Source organism: Sander lucioperca, chromosome 2 (genome assembly GCF_008315115.2).
Source record: "Sander lucioperca isolate FBNREF2018 chromosome 2, SLUC_FBN_1.2, whole genome shotgun sequence".
Lineage (NCBI taxonomy): Eukaryota > Metazoa > Chordata > Actinopteri > Perciformes > Percidae > Sander > Sander lucioperca.
This window is the reverse complement of record NC_050174.1, coordinates 2,120,464-2,136,987: the sequence shown is the minus strand read 5'-3', so window position 1 is coordinate 2,136,987 and position 16,524 is coordinate 2,120,464. Positions and strand designations below refer to the sequence as shown.

General features: G+C 42.5%; 2 protein-coding genes across 7 annotated transcripts in view; one reads left to right on the top strand and one right to left on the bottom strand.

The window, feature by feature from the left end:
* Nucleotides 1-6,806, top strand: part of elovl1b (ELOVL fatty acid elongase 1b) — a 21,654-nt gene extending 14,848 nt beyond the window's left edge. For 2 of the 3 annotated variants that reach the window (XM_036008595.1, XM_036008593.1), the window contains 8 exons: nt 48-162; nt 3,449-3,551; nt 3,636-3,826; nt 4,023-4,103; nt 4,189-4,245; nt 4,335-4,440; nt 4,811-4,947; nt 5,183-5,509. In XM_036008595.1, the coding sequence (XP_035864488.1) occupies nt 3,482-3,551; nt 3,636-3,826; nt 4,023-4,103; nt 4,189-4,245; nt 4,335-4,440; nt 4,811-4,947; nt 5,183-5,509 (969 nt within the window). In that variant the 5' untranslated portion in view covers nt 48-162; nt 3,449-3,481. Of the gene's footprint in view, nt 1-47; nt 163-3,448; nt 3,552-3,635; nt 3,827-4,022; nt 4,104-4,188; nt 4,246-4,334; nt 4,441-4,810; nt 4,948-5,182 lie in introns of all 3 variants that reach the window. The other variant, XM_031318089.2, reaches the window with a different exon arrangement.
* zfyve9b (zinc finger, FYVE domain containing 9b) overlaps nt 1-16,524 on the bottom strand; it is a 22,541-nt gene extending 6,017 nt beyond the window's left edge. The window contains exons 1-16 of one of the 4 annotated variants that reach the window (XM_031318086.2): nt 16,226-16,516; nt 13,870-14,669; nt 13,645-13,744; nt 13,362-13,558; nt 13,135-13,246; nt 12,173-12,295; nt 11,841-11,996; nt 11,358-11,582; nt 11,192-11,274; nt 10,942-11,046; nt 10,703-10,853; nt 10,194-10,274; nt 9,743-9,905; nt 9,482-9,587; nt 9,213-9,392; nt 6,989-7,737 (exon numbers count right to left, since the gene is read on the bottom strand). In XM_031318086.2, coding sequence (XP_031173946.1) covers nt 7,576-7,737; nt 9,213-9,392; nt 9,482-9,587; nt 9,743-9,905; nt 10,194-10,274; nt 10,703-10,853; nt 10,942-11,046; nt 11,192-11,274; nt 11,358-11,582; nt 11,841-11,996; nt 12,173-12,295; nt 13,135-13,246; nt 13,362-13,558; nt 13,645-13,744; nt 13,870-14,669; nt 16,226-16,289 — 2,808 coding nt within the window. In that variant the 5' untranslated portion in view covers nt 16,290-16,516 and the 3' untranslated portion in view covers nt 6,989-7,575. Of the gene's footprint in view, nt 1-6,988; nt 7,738-9,113; nt 9,117-9,212; nt 9,393-9,481; nt 9,588-9,734; nt 10,275-10,702; nt 10,854-10,941; nt 11,047-11,191; nt 11,275-11,357; nt 11,583-11,840; nt 11,997-12,172; nt 12,296-13,134; nt 13,247-13,361; nt 13,559-13,644; nt 13,745-13,869; nt 14,670-16,225 lie in introns of those variants that run through there. The other 3 variants (XM_031318087.2, XR_004899121.1, XR_004899122.1) reach the window with 3 other exon arrangements.

The following is a 16,524-nucleotide window of genomic DNA, read 5'->3' as shown; positions in this document are numbered from 1 at the left end:
TCTCTTTCCCTCTCTCTGGGTTTTTCTTTTTGCTGCTGCTGCCCCAGGCTGCCTGCCTGCCCGCCCGCCCTTATTGTTTACAGAGAGGCTTTGCCGTCTTGTGAAAGAGGAGTCCACATTGGCTTTTGATGATTTAAGGGGAAAAATTCTAGTCTCAATAAGGTAAGTTGCATAATGTTATATAGAAGTTGAACTAACTTGTGTTGAATCTGCCTGCATGTTGAGCAGGGAAGATTTCTGTTCTTTTGGTAATTAAGGGTATCAGGCTGTTCTGGTTAAAATGTTTTTGTTTTTTACTTTACTGTGTGTTTAACTAATGGGTTCCTCTCAGATTTTTTTTGGTTCATCATTAACTTCTACCTCGTGAGTGTGAGCTCCTTTTTTCCATCCCTATGATTCATTGACATGGCTCTCACAGGAAATCGTCCCCCTCCCTTTCCACTGTTTTAGATCTCCTTTGTAGATGTAAACCGGCCACCTCGTTGTCAAGGTTGCCTACTGTATTGTTGAATTAGTGGTTGTGGTGACACATACAGAATAAGTAACGGTGTGTTAAAACAACTTTATTTTACTTTGGTCACAAGAATGGACTGGTGTAGCTAAGGGCTGTAAATCGTGGACATTTCTGTTGAGAGGGAACACAACTCATTGCCTAAAGGTTGGGTGGTGCATGTCATGTGTCTGCAGCTAAATTGCTTCACTCTGTTATGGGAATACCACAGCAGACACTTTGTGGACCCCTCTCACAGTTATGAGGAAGTTCCTGTCCTCTTGTGGAACTGCTGCTAGTATTGCTGATATAGCTGAGCAACAACGACCGTTAAACAGTAAAGTTCAGTTGATCAGTTTGTACTGGTTCCAATTCTCAAGTAACATAAGAATTTAATTGACGGAGATTAGAAATGGTAACATGGTGTCATTATGTAAGAGTTCACTGATAACTAGAGGCAGGAAATGGTACAGAAGTGTCAGAGCAGTATGGTTCACAAACTGTGGTTGTTCTTGTAAAATGGTCTTTGGCAGTTGATTGTGGTTCACTGAGCTGGAATGGAAGGGGCTTTATTTTTCACTTAGGTTACAGAAATATTGTTTACTCTTTCTTCTTCCTGTTCATCATAAAACTATCCCCCTGACTCACACAGTCAGTTTCATTATTAGTCTGTATTCTCTAAAGAATCACTTTAAAGTGAGTCACATGTTGCATGTTCATACAGTAGTTTGAACATGCAAACTGGAAGATTTAGATAACTTGTATTCAAAAAGAAAAACCTTCATATTAAATCCTATTTATTTGTAGGATTTAAAAAAAAAAAAGTCTCCTTGTGCACTGTGAGTGTCTACAACCCATTTAATTAAACTCAGAGAAGTGGCTTTTGGTGCCAAACAAACTAAATCTGTTTTCTCATTTATACAAACCTATACTACCAATCTTTAATGCATGACCAACATTATTAAGGGAGAGTTAAGATTTCCTTTTAAATTTCTACTGGAAACAAATGGTCAAACTATCACTACACAACTCATGGTCACTGTGTTACAATAACCTCGGCCTTAACCACTTACCTGACCAGGTGGTCATCTGCTCATTTTAACTGTTCAGCATTTCTCCTCAGAACAAGACAGACTCACTCTACACAACAGACATGATGGTAGTCTTGTCGAAATGTGGGGCGCCTGATCAAATGCCTCATCTTCGGTTCAAAAGCAACCACAGCGTTTTGTGTAAGAGTTTTCTGAAATGTCACGTATCTGATCTGTTCTACAACTGCACTTGTGGTGATAATGCTAAGGCCTGCAAGGAGACAAAACTCCAGTTCAAGTTTTCACCACATTGGTGGAAGGAAGTTAAGTCAGCAGTGCAGCTGTTCCAAATTAGAGTGAAATGCTAAACTCAAATCACCTGGAAGCTCAACAAGAAGGAAAGGCCAGAAAGATACTCAGCTGTGCTGTAGACATGCCTTGTGGGTATAGAAAAAGCCTAATGTGAACAAGCTGCAGGTGGTATCTACAAAAGGAAGAGGAATGCTGTTCAGAACCCATTTTAACTTTGGCACAATGAACCCACAAAATATTATCCTAAGCATATCAAGGGCTATTATGTTTTGATTTTAACTGTGCAAAACAGGCAACATCCCAGGATGTGGCATTTCACAAGTAAGCACAAATTACATGTCCTGTTTGACATCTTGTGATAACAAAATCTTAAAAAGTTGATACTGAAGTTAGCATCCTTAACCCTTGTGTTGTCCTCCGGGTCCCGGTGAACCGGAGGACAACACAAGGGTTAAACTTAGAGCCAGCTCATTGTTGGCAAAATGCATAGCTGTCTTTTTGCTGTATCCCTTCTTGCTGTTCACCTGAGCAGCACCCTTGTTAGCTCCGCTCCCTGCTCTTCATTCCTCAGCATGAAATCATGAGCTGCTAATTATATTGGCTTAAGGCGGGCTGTTCTTTAAGGCCTCGGGGAGCGAAAACTCGGAGCATTGTAGATTGTGTAACAATAGCGTGGTGGGAGGAGACCGCACCCTGTATGTCCTCTACTTTGTGAACACGCTTTATAGTTTACACTTGAAATGGTGAGCCTTTGTGAACAAAAAAATACGCAGGTCTGAAAACCATAGCAACATTCATGTGTACTTATTTGTAGATGAACTGATAGATTCAGTTTGCAGTGGCAGTTCTCCAATAAATGTGGTTGCTACATAACAAGAAGCAGTACTTTTTGGTTTTAAGGATCTTGGATATCAATGTCAGAGTTCTCCGGTTTGTGATTTTAGTTCAATGATCCGCAACCTTCCCTTTTTTGCTTCCAGTTTGGTTCATTTGAGGAGAGCAGTTTAGCTTGACTCCTACACACCTAGAGAGCTGCCACCTAACTGTGAGATGAGGGACGCCCTCCCAGTTCCCTGTAGCACCTCCTCTCTGATATCAGGCCATGTCTCACGAATGGTTGGAGCAAAGCATCCTGGTATTTATTGTTGGGACTGTTTGTTTAGTGAGAGATGAGCTGCTGTGTCGCGGTAATTGTATTTCAGTCCCTCTGAATCAGGACATGTCTCAAAATGCTTCTCCTTGAAGGCATCTGTGGGTCCCATGTGATTACCAGGAAGACCCAAGCAATGAATAAGACGTGATTTTTTATGTAATCCATTCTTGAAGAAGAATACTGTTGAATGTTATTCTTTAATGTCTCTAGAAATGTTAATGTCTAGGAAAAGTGAACCGCTTTTTAAGCCGTAAGGTTTCAAACAGATGGGGAAGGATAATGGTACCTACTTTTACACATCCAAAAAGATGTCAGAGATGTGCATCCTTTTTTTGGACCTTAAAAAAAAAGATCAAAATAGTTTTCTTCTCACTATTTGAATTGCTGTCATGGGAGTGGTGGAAGGATTGTTGCTTGGCTTTGACAAAAAGGTAACGATGAGCTTTTTGGTTTTTTTTGCAGATAATTGGGTCACAACAATACAAGACGGCAAACATGCTTCAAGAGATTCAGGCGATGGGCTCACATGCCATGGATATCTACGACTACCTCTTAGCGGGAATTGGTAAGTGATTTACCTGACTAAATACAGAAGATCACTCTTTTTATTTTTGTTGTCTAATGTATTTTTTGTCTTTTTTTTTTTTAGATCCACGGCTGAAGGAATATCCACTGATGCAGAATCCTATTCCCATGTCCTCAATATTGCTGTGTTACCTATTCTTTGTAATGTACCTTGGACCTCGCATAATGGCCAATCGAAAGCCCTTCCAGCTAAAGGAAGCCATGATAGTCTACAACTTCACGCTAGTGGCACTGTCAGTATTCATTGTCTACGAAGTAAGCCACTGCTACTTTACGTCTCCAACATTTAAAGATTTGTAATTAAGTTACTTTCTACACATTTTAAACATTTCATGTGTTGACATGGATTCATTTGTGTAGTTTTTGTATAATTTATATCTGAAAGGATCAACTTTTGTTCTTACTTTGTACCTATGACTACAAACCAAGTAAATAAGATGTTGTTATTTAGTTCCTGATGTCTGGTTGGGCCACAACATATACCTGGCGATGTGATGCAGTTGATACGTCTGACAGTCCTCAAGCACTTCGAGTAAGTCCCCTCTAACTACTTCGTCATATACAATTCCTCATTTAATGTGAAGTGAAATGATTATTTACTTTGTTCTCCTCACCAGATGGTCCGAGTGGCCTGGCTGTTCTGGTTCTCCAAGATTATTGAGCTCATCGACACAGTACGTTCAGTCTTTTACTTTACCGCCTTGATGTGCAGTTTTGGTCACAACAGCTGGGCTTTACCTAATCAATAACCTCTTTCGATCAGATGTTCTTCGTTTTGAGGAAAAAGCACGGCCAGGTCACCTTCCTGCACATCTTCCACCACTCCTTTATGCCCTGGACCTGGTGGTGGGGAGTTGCCTATGCTCCTGGTGAGTACACATTAACAAAATCTTGATTTTTCAAAGAGTTATAGTTATAGAGTTAAATTATGAATGGAGGAGCATCAGCAGGTCGTTACGTCATCCTGCAAACCAATCTTTGTAGCTACATGTTGACCTGTACAATCAGCAACACTGTCCTCCATTTGGTTTCTGCTTGTCTCGTTAAAGAACCCTTAAAGAAGCTTGTGCAGGCTACCTGTAAAGTACTGAGTTCTGTTTAGTCATACGAAAATGATTAACCAAGTTTCTGACCTTGCGAGATAAATCAAGAATGTAGAGGCCATAGAGGTTTTACTCAGAGGTTCTTTGGCTACAAAGGTCTGAGTAGGCCTAATCCTGTTTGTGATTATTACCCCAGGTGGAATGGGATCTTTTCATGCCATGGTGAATTCCTCCGTCCACGTCATCATGTATTTCTACTACGGCCTTGCTGCTGCTGGACCACGCTTCCAGAAGTTTTTGTGGTGGAAGAAATACATGACTGCCATTCAGCTGGTACAAACACCCTATTTTCCTGTTGTTTATCAAATAATTCATTTTTCATTTGAATTGTGCTACTTATAGGCTTCAGGGATCAGCTCCAGGACAGCATGATGTAGCTTGAATGCATGTTCTGTCGGCACGTTTTTGAAATCCCAAGTTAATGTCTCCGCTCCAAAGCCACCAAGACAAATTCCTCCACATTTATTTATAGTAAGTGCTTGGCTGACTCCTGATTTCTTCCCAACAGACCCAGTTTGTCCTGGTATCTCTCCACGCTACCCAGTATTACTTCATGGACAGTTGTGACTATCAGTTCCCAATGGTGCTCCACCTCATCTGGATGTATGGAACCTTCTTCTTTGTGCTCTTCTCCAACTTCTGGATCCAAGCTTACGTGAAGGGTAAGCGGTTGCCAAAACAAGACGTAAAGCAGTGTAAGAACGGCACAGCTGTCCACACCAACGGCAAACACCACGAGAACGGCATTAACCACGGAACCAGCAACGGAGCCAGCAACAGCTCTGCTCCCCACGAAAATGGCAGCATTCACGTGAGCAAGATGAAGAAGGCCTAGGACCCCTGGAAGGAAACACCCAAGAAGTATGACCCAGTGAAGCTGTTAAAACTACGGATTCCAAAGATAGTTTTGGCTGTGTTTCTTTTCTTGTTTTTGGGTTCATGTGCAACACATGGGGAGATGACGTGGTCAATGATTTCCACAGTTAGGGTCCCCCATTTGGTTGGTTTGTTTTTTTGAGTTGGTAAACCATTTATGGAACAAAATGTATGAAGAGAAGATGTTTTCACTTAAATGTTATCTTCACTGATTTTGCAACCTCTAGTTCAGTATCACACTGGTGGCCTTTTCACCCCACTTGCCTTCACTACTTATCTGACCCCCCACATCATCCTGAGCCCCCTGTGGACAGATGACTGTACAGTTTTATCAAACTTGAACATACTTTTTGTAAATAGTTTTACAGCAAAAAAAAAACAACTAATTGTATTAGTATGCTTTAGACTTTCTAAATGTTGTTATATTGTGTATTTAAAATTAAATGCCAATAAATTCAATTTAAAATTTTCTAATACATATTGTGTGTCAGTATTTCCACTTGCAGAGTAGGCGCTCACTTTATGTGTAACTTGCTGAAAAGGTTTTCAGTTATAGTTGTCGGGGCTTTGGGGGTAAACTTGGACATTGTGCTGTGTTGCAACAAAGAAGAAAAGCATTTTGCGTTGCTGGCTTGAGCCTCTTGTCTTGGCCATCCCAAGTATGTGGAGCAAGTAGGAGGTGAACAAGAGCCCCATTCTGCTTTGTTTAAATTCATCATTCATCGTAAGAGGCAGAGAGAAAGCATCCTGCAGACCGGATCTACACCCACCCAACTCAACCATCAGCTGGTTCATCACGGTCAGAAATGCGGTCATATTAGCACTCAGAGAAAATGTATTTTCTTTACATCCATTCAGCCTGCAAATGGATGCAATCAATACACCACTGATCCAGTACATACAATGGTGGTAAACTGCTTTGTTTTTCTTTATTGCAACATACCATGTCACAACTGTAAGTTAACCCTCCTTTAAAGTTGCTTTATGAAACTGATCTTGAGGGCAAGAAATGATTGTATTCATTATATTATATCTGTTATATATCGAAAGGTGGTTCTTACATTCTAACCCCCTCATGTTTGGAAATGGGGTGGATTCAAAATATTAGAAACTAAAACAGTTAAATGCATACCTCTTTGATAGTGCCAATCAAAACTCAACATTATTATCTTTACAATCAAGCTGTTGTGTTGAATTGCATTTGATTTTACAGGTGTACCTAATAAAGTCACTGAGTGCAGATTTTGTGTGTAAAATCTGAAAAGTAGTTTTTTTTTTTTTTTTTTTATAGATATTGGAATTATATAGTGGTTGGAACAAGTGTTGTGAAGAAAAAAAGTACAATAATTCCCTCTAAAATATTGTGAAGTAGAAGTATAAAGCAATGTTAAGTAAATGTGTTAAGTAGAGGGTTCCTGGATAAACAGGCAGTATCTCATTCGTTGTTGCAAGTTTAATTCCAGGCTGACATTACATTTCAATAGCAATCCATTAAAATACATCCAGTAAGAAAACATTATTTAGGCATTCATTCAGTGTGCATCAAATTGCTACATATACAGTATACTACATACTGTTCTTCAAGTCATTCTCTTTTTCTCTTTGCTTTAAGGTCGTGGGGCTGAATCCAGCTCCCACTTTTAAAGGTATTCTCCATACGGGAATTTGTATTGAACATTGTGATGTAAATGATATCAAGCTATGAAGTTGCTACTGCTGTACAGTGTACGGTGTACAGTGATCTGATGGTCCATCCTAGGTTTCATGCGTACCCAGATTGTGGCAGGGCAGGGTGAGATCATAAAATCACTAAGAGTCAGACCACTTCTCTCTACTCGTGAGTGGATGAGATGGATGCAGACCTTGGATGTGGTCTGGTTCGCCCTTTGAATGCTTTTATTGTCCTGAAACTGACAGCAGCACTGATGAGAAGTGCCAAAGACAGAGTTATGGTCAGGGTTAAAAAGATGAAACAAGGGTGTGTGTGTGTGTGTGTGTGTGTGCGTGTGTGTGTGTGTGTGTCTTCTAAGTGATGTTCTCCAGGATGTAAAAGATAAGCTCCATCACCATAGGCTTGTCACCTCTCTTGCGCCCCCTGCTGTGGATGACGGGGATCAGCACGCTATCCAGGGCGTTTAGGTACTGAGCTGGGAGGGGCTGCCCATTGCTCCCAGCTACAAATCCCACCTACAATTACAAAACAAACCAATAGGAGCTTGTGTTATAAACGTTACAACTATATGCATTATGTGAGTCATATTTTACATGGTAAATGTATTTATTTTTGGCCATGTGAGAGAGCATCTGAAACTTATCTTTAAAGTGTTAGTAGAGTGATACCTATTCTGTAGCATAGAAATAAATGTCTCTGCTAAATAAAGAATTGAAAGATGAGTACTGGTTAAAAAAAAAAAAAAAAAAAAAAATATATATATATATCTCAAGGTTCTAATGGCTTCATTTTATGCCTTTATGGGCTGATAATCCTACCCAAAACATTTCCATAGACCTACATAACCTACCAACCTATAAAAAAACTTTTTTTAGTAGTTACCACATGTACCACATGCTATTTCCAGGAACACAATTTTTTTTAATGGCAGAACACGTCAAAAAGTCACATTTCTGTCTTCACTCAATTCTGAACCATTATGTAGGCTACAGTGGTTACTCTATTTCGGCTTTGTAGGGCAGTAGCCTATTCATGCTGCAACCTTATTATGGGAGGTTAGTAACAATGTGTTGTTGTGATTCAGCCAGTGTTGCAGTAGATCAGTAGATAAGTCTTGTTCTCACTTTTTAAGGTAACGTCTCAGAATCGACTGCATTTTTCCTTGGCCTTGTCTAGGTCTCAGACTATTTCGAGACCACAACTGCCGGGAAATCATTAAATTGCCTGTGCATTGTCTGATTTATTTGTTAACATCATACTGTGATTGGATGTAAAACTTCCTGCTTCAAATGCAACCAAGAAATTGACTCATGTTTAATTTTAAATTCATGTTAACAGCTGTCACTCCTTCACACGCAGTCAAAGAAAGTGAACGCGAGAGACAGGAGAAGAAGCTGTGGCTGTCTGGGAGATCTTCTGTTGTGAAATTTGACTAACTAAACCACAAAGAGCTGCAAAGCAGCGTCCAAAAGAAAATACACAGCAGTATTTAAACTCGACGACTGGACCATGATAAACTTTTATCGGCACTTAGAAAGTAAGGATAAAGGAAAGTAAGCTAAGTGTAAGTGACGTTTGCAAAGCTAGCTAGCTAATGGTAGCAATCTGCCTCTGTAACAAAACTCTTCAGGAATCTCTTTCCCCCTTACCCAAAGAAATTTAGCAATTATAAGCTATAAAAAAAGGTGACTAAATAAAATCTTCATTTGTTTTCTGTGGGTGTTTTTTTTATGGGAATGTGGATCTTTCAGATCAATTAGAGCAGTGTTTATGGTTGCATGTTCCATGTTTTATCGTAAGTGTGTCATGCAGTGTGAGACTCGCACTGGTCTGGTCTTGGTATTGACTGTCTCAACCCTTCAAAGTCTTGGTCTTGTCTCAGTCTCGATACACGCTGGTCTTGGTCATGACTTGGTCTCGGGTTTAAGTGGTTTTGACTACAACACTAGACTCAGCTCAGTGATATTAAATGCCAAACATCCTTTCTGACCTCTTGAGAGTGAAAAGCGACACGCAGACCCAGTTTGGCCATCCCGTCCTCTTTCAACAGTTTGAGGTGTGGACACAGCGCCAAGCAAAACGCCCGGGCGATCCGCTCCGTTAACCGGTCGTGTTCAGCAGAATCACTCGCTCCTCCTTTGGGATGATCCCTCCTCTGCAGGAAGAACACCTGCACGACACATACACAGAGATGTGATGGGAGAAGACAGTTTCAGACGGACTAATGTTGATATTTTTTAAGCAGATCATCAAATGTACTTCTGTCCAGCGGATAATCTTCCCGTTTTCTTTGTACTCTGACTTCTGAAACATCTTGGTACTGCTGATGGACTCCATGGATTTCCCATCGATGGGGCTGATAACTCTGGAGGATACAAACACACATTACAGGTACCAGTCATTTACAACATACGTAGATCAGAAATTGAAATGCAGTTGTTATATGTTATTATTATATTGTTGTCTTTGAGCTCCAGAGCTTCATTCTGCCACATGAACATCAAACAGGGACACGCTCACCCCTTATTCACAGCGCATTTCTCCTCCACCCACTGTACACAAACACGTTCCTGGCTGTCTGATTGGTCAAGACGTCCACAGGTGACAGTGTAGTCTTTCATCTCCCGTAGCGACCTGCGGAGCTCCGCCATGGTTTCCACGGTGATCTGCACCATCAGCCCATCTGGGGAGAGGGGACAGCGATACAGGAAAAACCACACACACACACACACACACACACACACATATACACACTCACATGCATCAACATGTACACACGCCTAGACAAACAGTCTGTTAAAATGTACACAGACACACACATACAAAGATCAACACATTCTGAATCAACCAGTTTTAAAGCAGGGGTGTTAACATGCACTACTTAGTAAAAAAAATTATATCAACAATGAATTTCCTGCAGGGCAGGAAAAAGTCAAGGTGAACCTTAGTCCCCTCTGAGCAGACATCCTACCTTCTACGATGCTGGACTTTGCAAGGTATCCTGCAGATGCTTTGAGTGCACTGCTGAATATAAAAAAGCATGATCCAGTGACTGCAAGAAAAGAAAGAAAGCATAATTAAAGACACACTCTGTGGCTTCAATCCTGTTACAATCTTTATTATAGTGACAAGAAAAAATGATCATAGTGCCATCTAGTGTTATAAAAAGGAAGGTGAACTTCTTTGGTCCTGTGGGCCACTTGAGCCCTTTGTTTCTCTTTGGACAGTTTTAAAGTTAAATACTGCTGAATCATGTCATCTATATTCTTTATCTGCTTCTTCCAATACAAGTAAATCCATTTTGGCTGCACATTTATTTGTAATGGTGGAGTCAATGTAAATATATGTTTCCCCCCTTATAGTCCCCCCTTGTGGCAATTCACATTTCTGATTGCAATGAATGTCCTCCACTACTACTTGATGGTGTTACATTAAGTCCAGACTCTGATATCTTGATGTCAGTATGCTGTTATGGCCCACCTTTGCGCGGCTGATTGTGGATGCTGATGGCTTGGGTCTGGTACTGGCCATCCTCTCCTTGCACACAGATGAGGTGGGAGTCTGCAGTCTCATTGAAGCACGCCCCAATGGCAAGCACATGCTCATTGGATTTATTCAAAGCCTTCATTAGCTAACGAGAGGGAAGGATGACAAAAAAAAAAAAAAAAAGCATAAACATTATTATTAACTCTGTAATGCATTTAAAAGCTTAGTCTTACCTCATTATACCCAGTGGTCGGTATCTTTATGCAGGTCCTCTGAGCTTCTAGATCCACAGTGAGCCCTGGCACCATTGGTAGGCTGTAACGGTAATTCCTAAAGTCCTGGAACAGGATGGGAGGAACAGGTCAACATCAGTTATGGGAAGTTTGGTCAAAGTTACAACACCAAAATTAACTTTTAATGGTGGGAAATTTGTTTTTTTTTTAACAACACCAAAGAGAAGTAGTTACAAAATGTCATACTCACAACTAACAGTCTCATTATGGTATGGCCAATTTCCCCAAACAAGGGCTTCCTTAAGCGCACACTGTACAGAGGACACGGGTAAACTGGAACAAAAAAGAAAGTGGGTAACTGAAGAGGAAACCTCTAGCATTATCGATGCAGTATTTAATACCGGGGCCTGGCTTACATCTGTATTCGGCCCCCAATCGCAGCATGAGACGCAAAGGAAAGGCTTTGGCCCAGGTCACCTCTGCTCTGTGGACCAGCAGGCCAAAGAGGTAGGGCTGGTTTGGCAGAGGTAGACCTTGAAGGGACTGGAGAGTGGAGCGTATGTACAGGAAGCCCGCATGCTCCTCGCTGCCTAGGAAACTACTGCCAAACAAGGACAGCGACAGGTGTTTCACAACCTTTCCTGCAGAAACACACAGGGAAAAGGACACGTGTAATTGTAGCAACAAAAAAAACTTTGAGGGAGATGACAGTCAGTGCATGGTAGGCAGTTGGAGGTGGGGTGGATTAGAGTCTAAACATAGGCAAAATTCTATACAACACATCTCTACTTTACTATACTATCTGTGTGTGTGTGTGTGTGTGTGTGTGTGTGTGTGTGTGTGTGTGTGTGTGTGTGTGTGTGTGTGTGTGTGTGTGTGTGTGTGTGTGTGTCTCTGACCTGTGAGGGTGTCCCTGTACAGCTGGATGAAGTGGCTGAAAATGTCTTTGGGGAAGCTTTTCTCTTCAGGAAGGCACTGCAGCAGCACCACCACCTCCACCTGGCCCACAGCATGCATTCCCTTTGTCGTCACACACCAGCACTTCCTGTTAACATCTGTCACACACGGCACAACATCAGGAGTCTAAAAGCACAGTTGTTTTTTTTACTGAAATACAGCTAGTCATCCTTTTTTGTAATCACAAATAATTATTATTAGTTATTTGTAGTATCACAGCAGCCCTGTACTTGATTGTGTACAATATGTTGCCATTGTATCGATCGAAACGTACAGTTGACCAGCTTGACCATAGCAAGTAGGTTGGCATTGAGGACAAACACCAGGGGCTTGGGCCTGCCACTCTCCAACTCCTGAATAAGCAGCATCTCAGAAGGCTGCTCCTCCACAGTGTAATCTGATGGAGGAAAACACATAAATTAGTAACACTGCTGTTAGACTGTGTATCTTCTACGACTGCACATACTGGCACAGATCAGTTTTTTTATGACATTGTACTTTTATCCATTGTAAGCTAATAAAAGAGCTAACTTCATGACTTCAAGATACACATTTAAAAAGGAACTCATAGCTGTGTAAGGATTAACAACCATTGTCTAAGCTGGGCACTAATAAAAATGCAAGGACAGGTAGCTTTTATTAATGCTATTATTTTAAAACGCCCCTGTTTAACCAGGAAAGACAGGGTCCACATTATCAATTACAGTAACAGCACTATAGGGAGTAGTCATGACTTTTAAGTGGGAATAATCAAAACATAAATACACTAATCGCTACTTCATCTTTTGTTCAGAACAGACAAGCTTAAAATTGTTCATTTAAGAATATCCAGCATTTCTCTTTAATTACTAGTGTCACTTTATTTTGCTGCTTCAGTTTGCTCTGCCTTTTGTCATCACTACATTGTCAACTGTTCAACATCAGAGACCAAACTGTTTTTTTTAAGATTATTTTTTATGACTTTTCTGCCTTTAATTGACAGGATACCTAGGTGAGAAAGGGGAGAGAGAGAGGGGGAAGACATGCAGGAAATCGTCACAGGTCGGACTCGAACCCTGGATCTCTGCAAACTGCCTTCTGTGTGTGTCTCTCCTCTTATCTTTGCACCATGCAAGACATGAGGACACCAAGAAACAGGCTAAGCACATTTCAAGGAAAGGGAAATACCAGCATGTGCGCCATTAAGAAAAAAATAATTTTGCCTCTCACCCTTAAATTGGATGGAAGCTGTCTTACCTCCTTTGACTCCTGTGGAGGTGAGGATGGGTGGCAGGCCATCCAGGGGGATGAGGTTGACCGAGCTGCTCACTAAAGCTGTGGTGCCCCAGCCATAAGGACCACAGGCCTCCTGGAGGAAGAGGGAGGCAGAGGAGTGAGCCCACTTTTTTTGTCAAATCTTTGTACAAACTATCCGACTAATTATAGAACAAATATGTTCTGTGTTATATTTTCGATGATCCTACATTGATATTTGTCCCATGTGGCCGCAAGGCTCTCCTGATCTGTGGTGAACCCACAGGACTTCTAACCCGCCCGTCCAGCGCCCGTCTAATCAGCGGTGAGAACCCTCTGACTGGTGTGGTCGGAGCAGACTCTGACTGCTTATTGGGGAGCATGTCCTCTGCAAACCACACCCTCCTTTTTCCCCTCGGAGGCGTACCTGAGGAGAGGATGTAAGAATTACTTCTGCAAATTTTCATTAAAAAAAAACTGTGAACTTTACCAAAAAAGTATGTCTGTGCTCACTTTTGAGGAGGGTTGAATGACAGGAAACACAAACTCGTCCCTCCTTGCCATCCAGATGTGTGAGTCTGAACTTCAGATTGGAGCAAAGTGCACAAAAAACCTGACGATACACACATGCACATGCACACACCACATAAGGACAGACACACATCCAACACGTCAACAAGTCACTCGAGAACATCTAATCCACTTTAACTTGAAATGCTGCACAACATTTTTCCTCACCTTTCCGCAAGCACGGCAGTGATGCCTCCTCTTGGTAAATGTAAACTTGACCCCACACTTCATGCAGACCTGTGCCTGAGCATCAGGAACCCACACTGGAGCTACCTCCCCGAGGACAGTGCCTCGATCCTTGGATAGAATCCCAACGGGGCTCAGCTGGGATTCGTTGTCAGGATCCAGAGGCGAAGCTGCACAGTCCCCCATCGCTCCATCCCCACTGGCTGCCTGGGCCTTGCTGCTGTTCATTTCGTCTCCTTCCTTAGATCTGACCATCTTAAACTGGCCATGTGTCTCCTCATGTGAGAGAGTAGAGGATGCTGCTGTCGCCTCTGAGCTGCAGGACTGCTCTTGCTGCTCCAGCCTGCTCTCCTCCAGTTCCTTCTCCTCAACCACAGAGTCCTCCTTTGATAGGAGAGCATGGGTCGGCTTCTTCTCCTCCTCTGCCACCTCTTCGTCCTCCTCCTCTGGCCACGCAGCCTCGGCGGGGCTCAGCACCAAGGGGCTGGAAGACTCCCCGAAACAACTCTCACCCCATGTGGAGATGGCGGTCACAGTGCAGCTGCCTTCCTCCAGCTGGGAGGGTGAAGCAGTTTTGGCAGGATGTTCAGATGGTTTCTGCTCACATGGCCCGAAGCTGCTTCTGACTGATGTGTCTGAAGAGGTCTTAGACGGAGATTCTGGTCTGATTTGACCGCAACCCAGTCCTGGTTTGGACACATCCCCATCTTTGAGCACCAGCAGGCAGGGTCTGTTCAGCCAGTGGTGCTTGGTGTCCTGAAGAGACGGATTGTCTCCTTCATCTGTTTCAAGGGGGAACATGATGATATCATGAACCCTCAATGTCTCTATCACTCTTTCTATCAAGCACACACACACACACACACACCATGCAATGTATGCTCATTAATAATGACTCATTAGGTGGAAATGTTCACATGTGCTAAGTGGCCATTTAGCAGCATGTGATAATCTGTTTCATCACCTCAAACACACAGGATTGCTTTCAATCATCACTAAAGGCAGCATTAGCACTCAGTTGCCCTTGAGAGGTGTGTTTGAGCTCACAGAAAAGACCACATGGTTGAAATAAGAGGACGAGGTTTCTTGAGGACTAAATATTGATGTAAAACCAATCGTACTTGTATAAGCAATTGGTGATAGGCTACCACATAGCTGCTAGTTCCCCAGAGAACCAGCAGTTCAATAGTGGCGCTGTGTTTGATTGGCTCTCTAGCCTATAGCATCTGTTACCATGTTACCATGAGGATTTACAGATGCTCTTGCTGTTGACTTGCAGGTGTTCACACTAAAACCATGACTGGTTCTGTGTATTGGCCCATCTGTTGTGTGCCTTTGGTGGTAAAGACAAAGACAAATGAACAAATGCTTGTGGTAATAAATGGTTTGCACATTCCAGTTTAGTTTCCCACTGATCATCACCTGCACATCATGTTTATCATGTGTCTCATTGTAAATATAGTCTAATGAGCCATTTGATTCTGAATGACTGCATTCGTAATCTCAACGTGAGATTCTACATAAATGCAACTATACCTTCTCTGATTAAAGCCAACTACTGTTTCAGCACCCTTCTCTCATATGGCAGTTACGTAATAACCATTAGGCTACTGTTTAGTAAGCCTGCCAGCACGAAAGAGAGTTAATGTGTCCACAGCGGGTGTTTCAGTGAGCTGTACCACCCAGTGATTCATGAAGAGTTATTATATACTTAAATAAATAAGCACTAGAAATCATACACTAGCCTACTGCTATCCGGGTATTATTGACTCTTCTAATTTATATTTGATGTAAACGATCTCTTCTAATTGTCCAGGTTATCCTGCATTGCAGCTCCTTCACAAAAAAAAAAAAAAAAATACATAAAAAAGAAAGGCGGGACGTGTCGCTCCTGCTGCGGGCTCCAGAGTGAAGATTCCCGGACACGGCGGAGGGTGACACCGATCCGGCTGACTGGAGCGATCGCTTGAACGGGACAATGACGCATTCAACACACACGTGCAAATGTTTAATCCGCTCGCAGGCACCGAAGCCGGCGGCAATGCGACACTCACCCCCGCACCCCGTTACATCAGACCAAGCAGGACACTTCACTGAGGTGATGTTTACTGAGGAGAGGAGTCTGCGGACAGCGCGTGTATGTAGCCTACGCAGCCTGTCTTCACACGGGAATGTGCGCAACACACACACACACACGATGCGGACTACGCGCGCGGCCAAATGCTGTATCAGCGATTCTGTGACAAACACAGACGCGCAGTATCATCATCCTGTAACGCACACGCGATGGATGGGAAGTAAAGCATCTCGACCCCGTTACAATCAACACCACTCTTACCCTCAGTTATCGCTCCCAAAAGGCTTTCATTCTCGTCATCCCGCGCAGAGAAGAACTTCAGCATTTTATCCTGTTAACATGTGAGAGCCGAGGAACACGGACTCAAGCAGCAGTGCCCTGATCACAGCTGGAGGATGGGATGATTTCGCCTCTCTACCCTCCTCTCTGTGATATCCCTCCTCCCCTGTGCCTCTCTGCAGCTCTTTGAAGAAACTCAAGAGGTGTGCAGAAATGTCCCTCCCCAGTTTGCTTTCTACACAACCCGCAGGACACTGTGCAGGCCAAGACAACAGCTATGA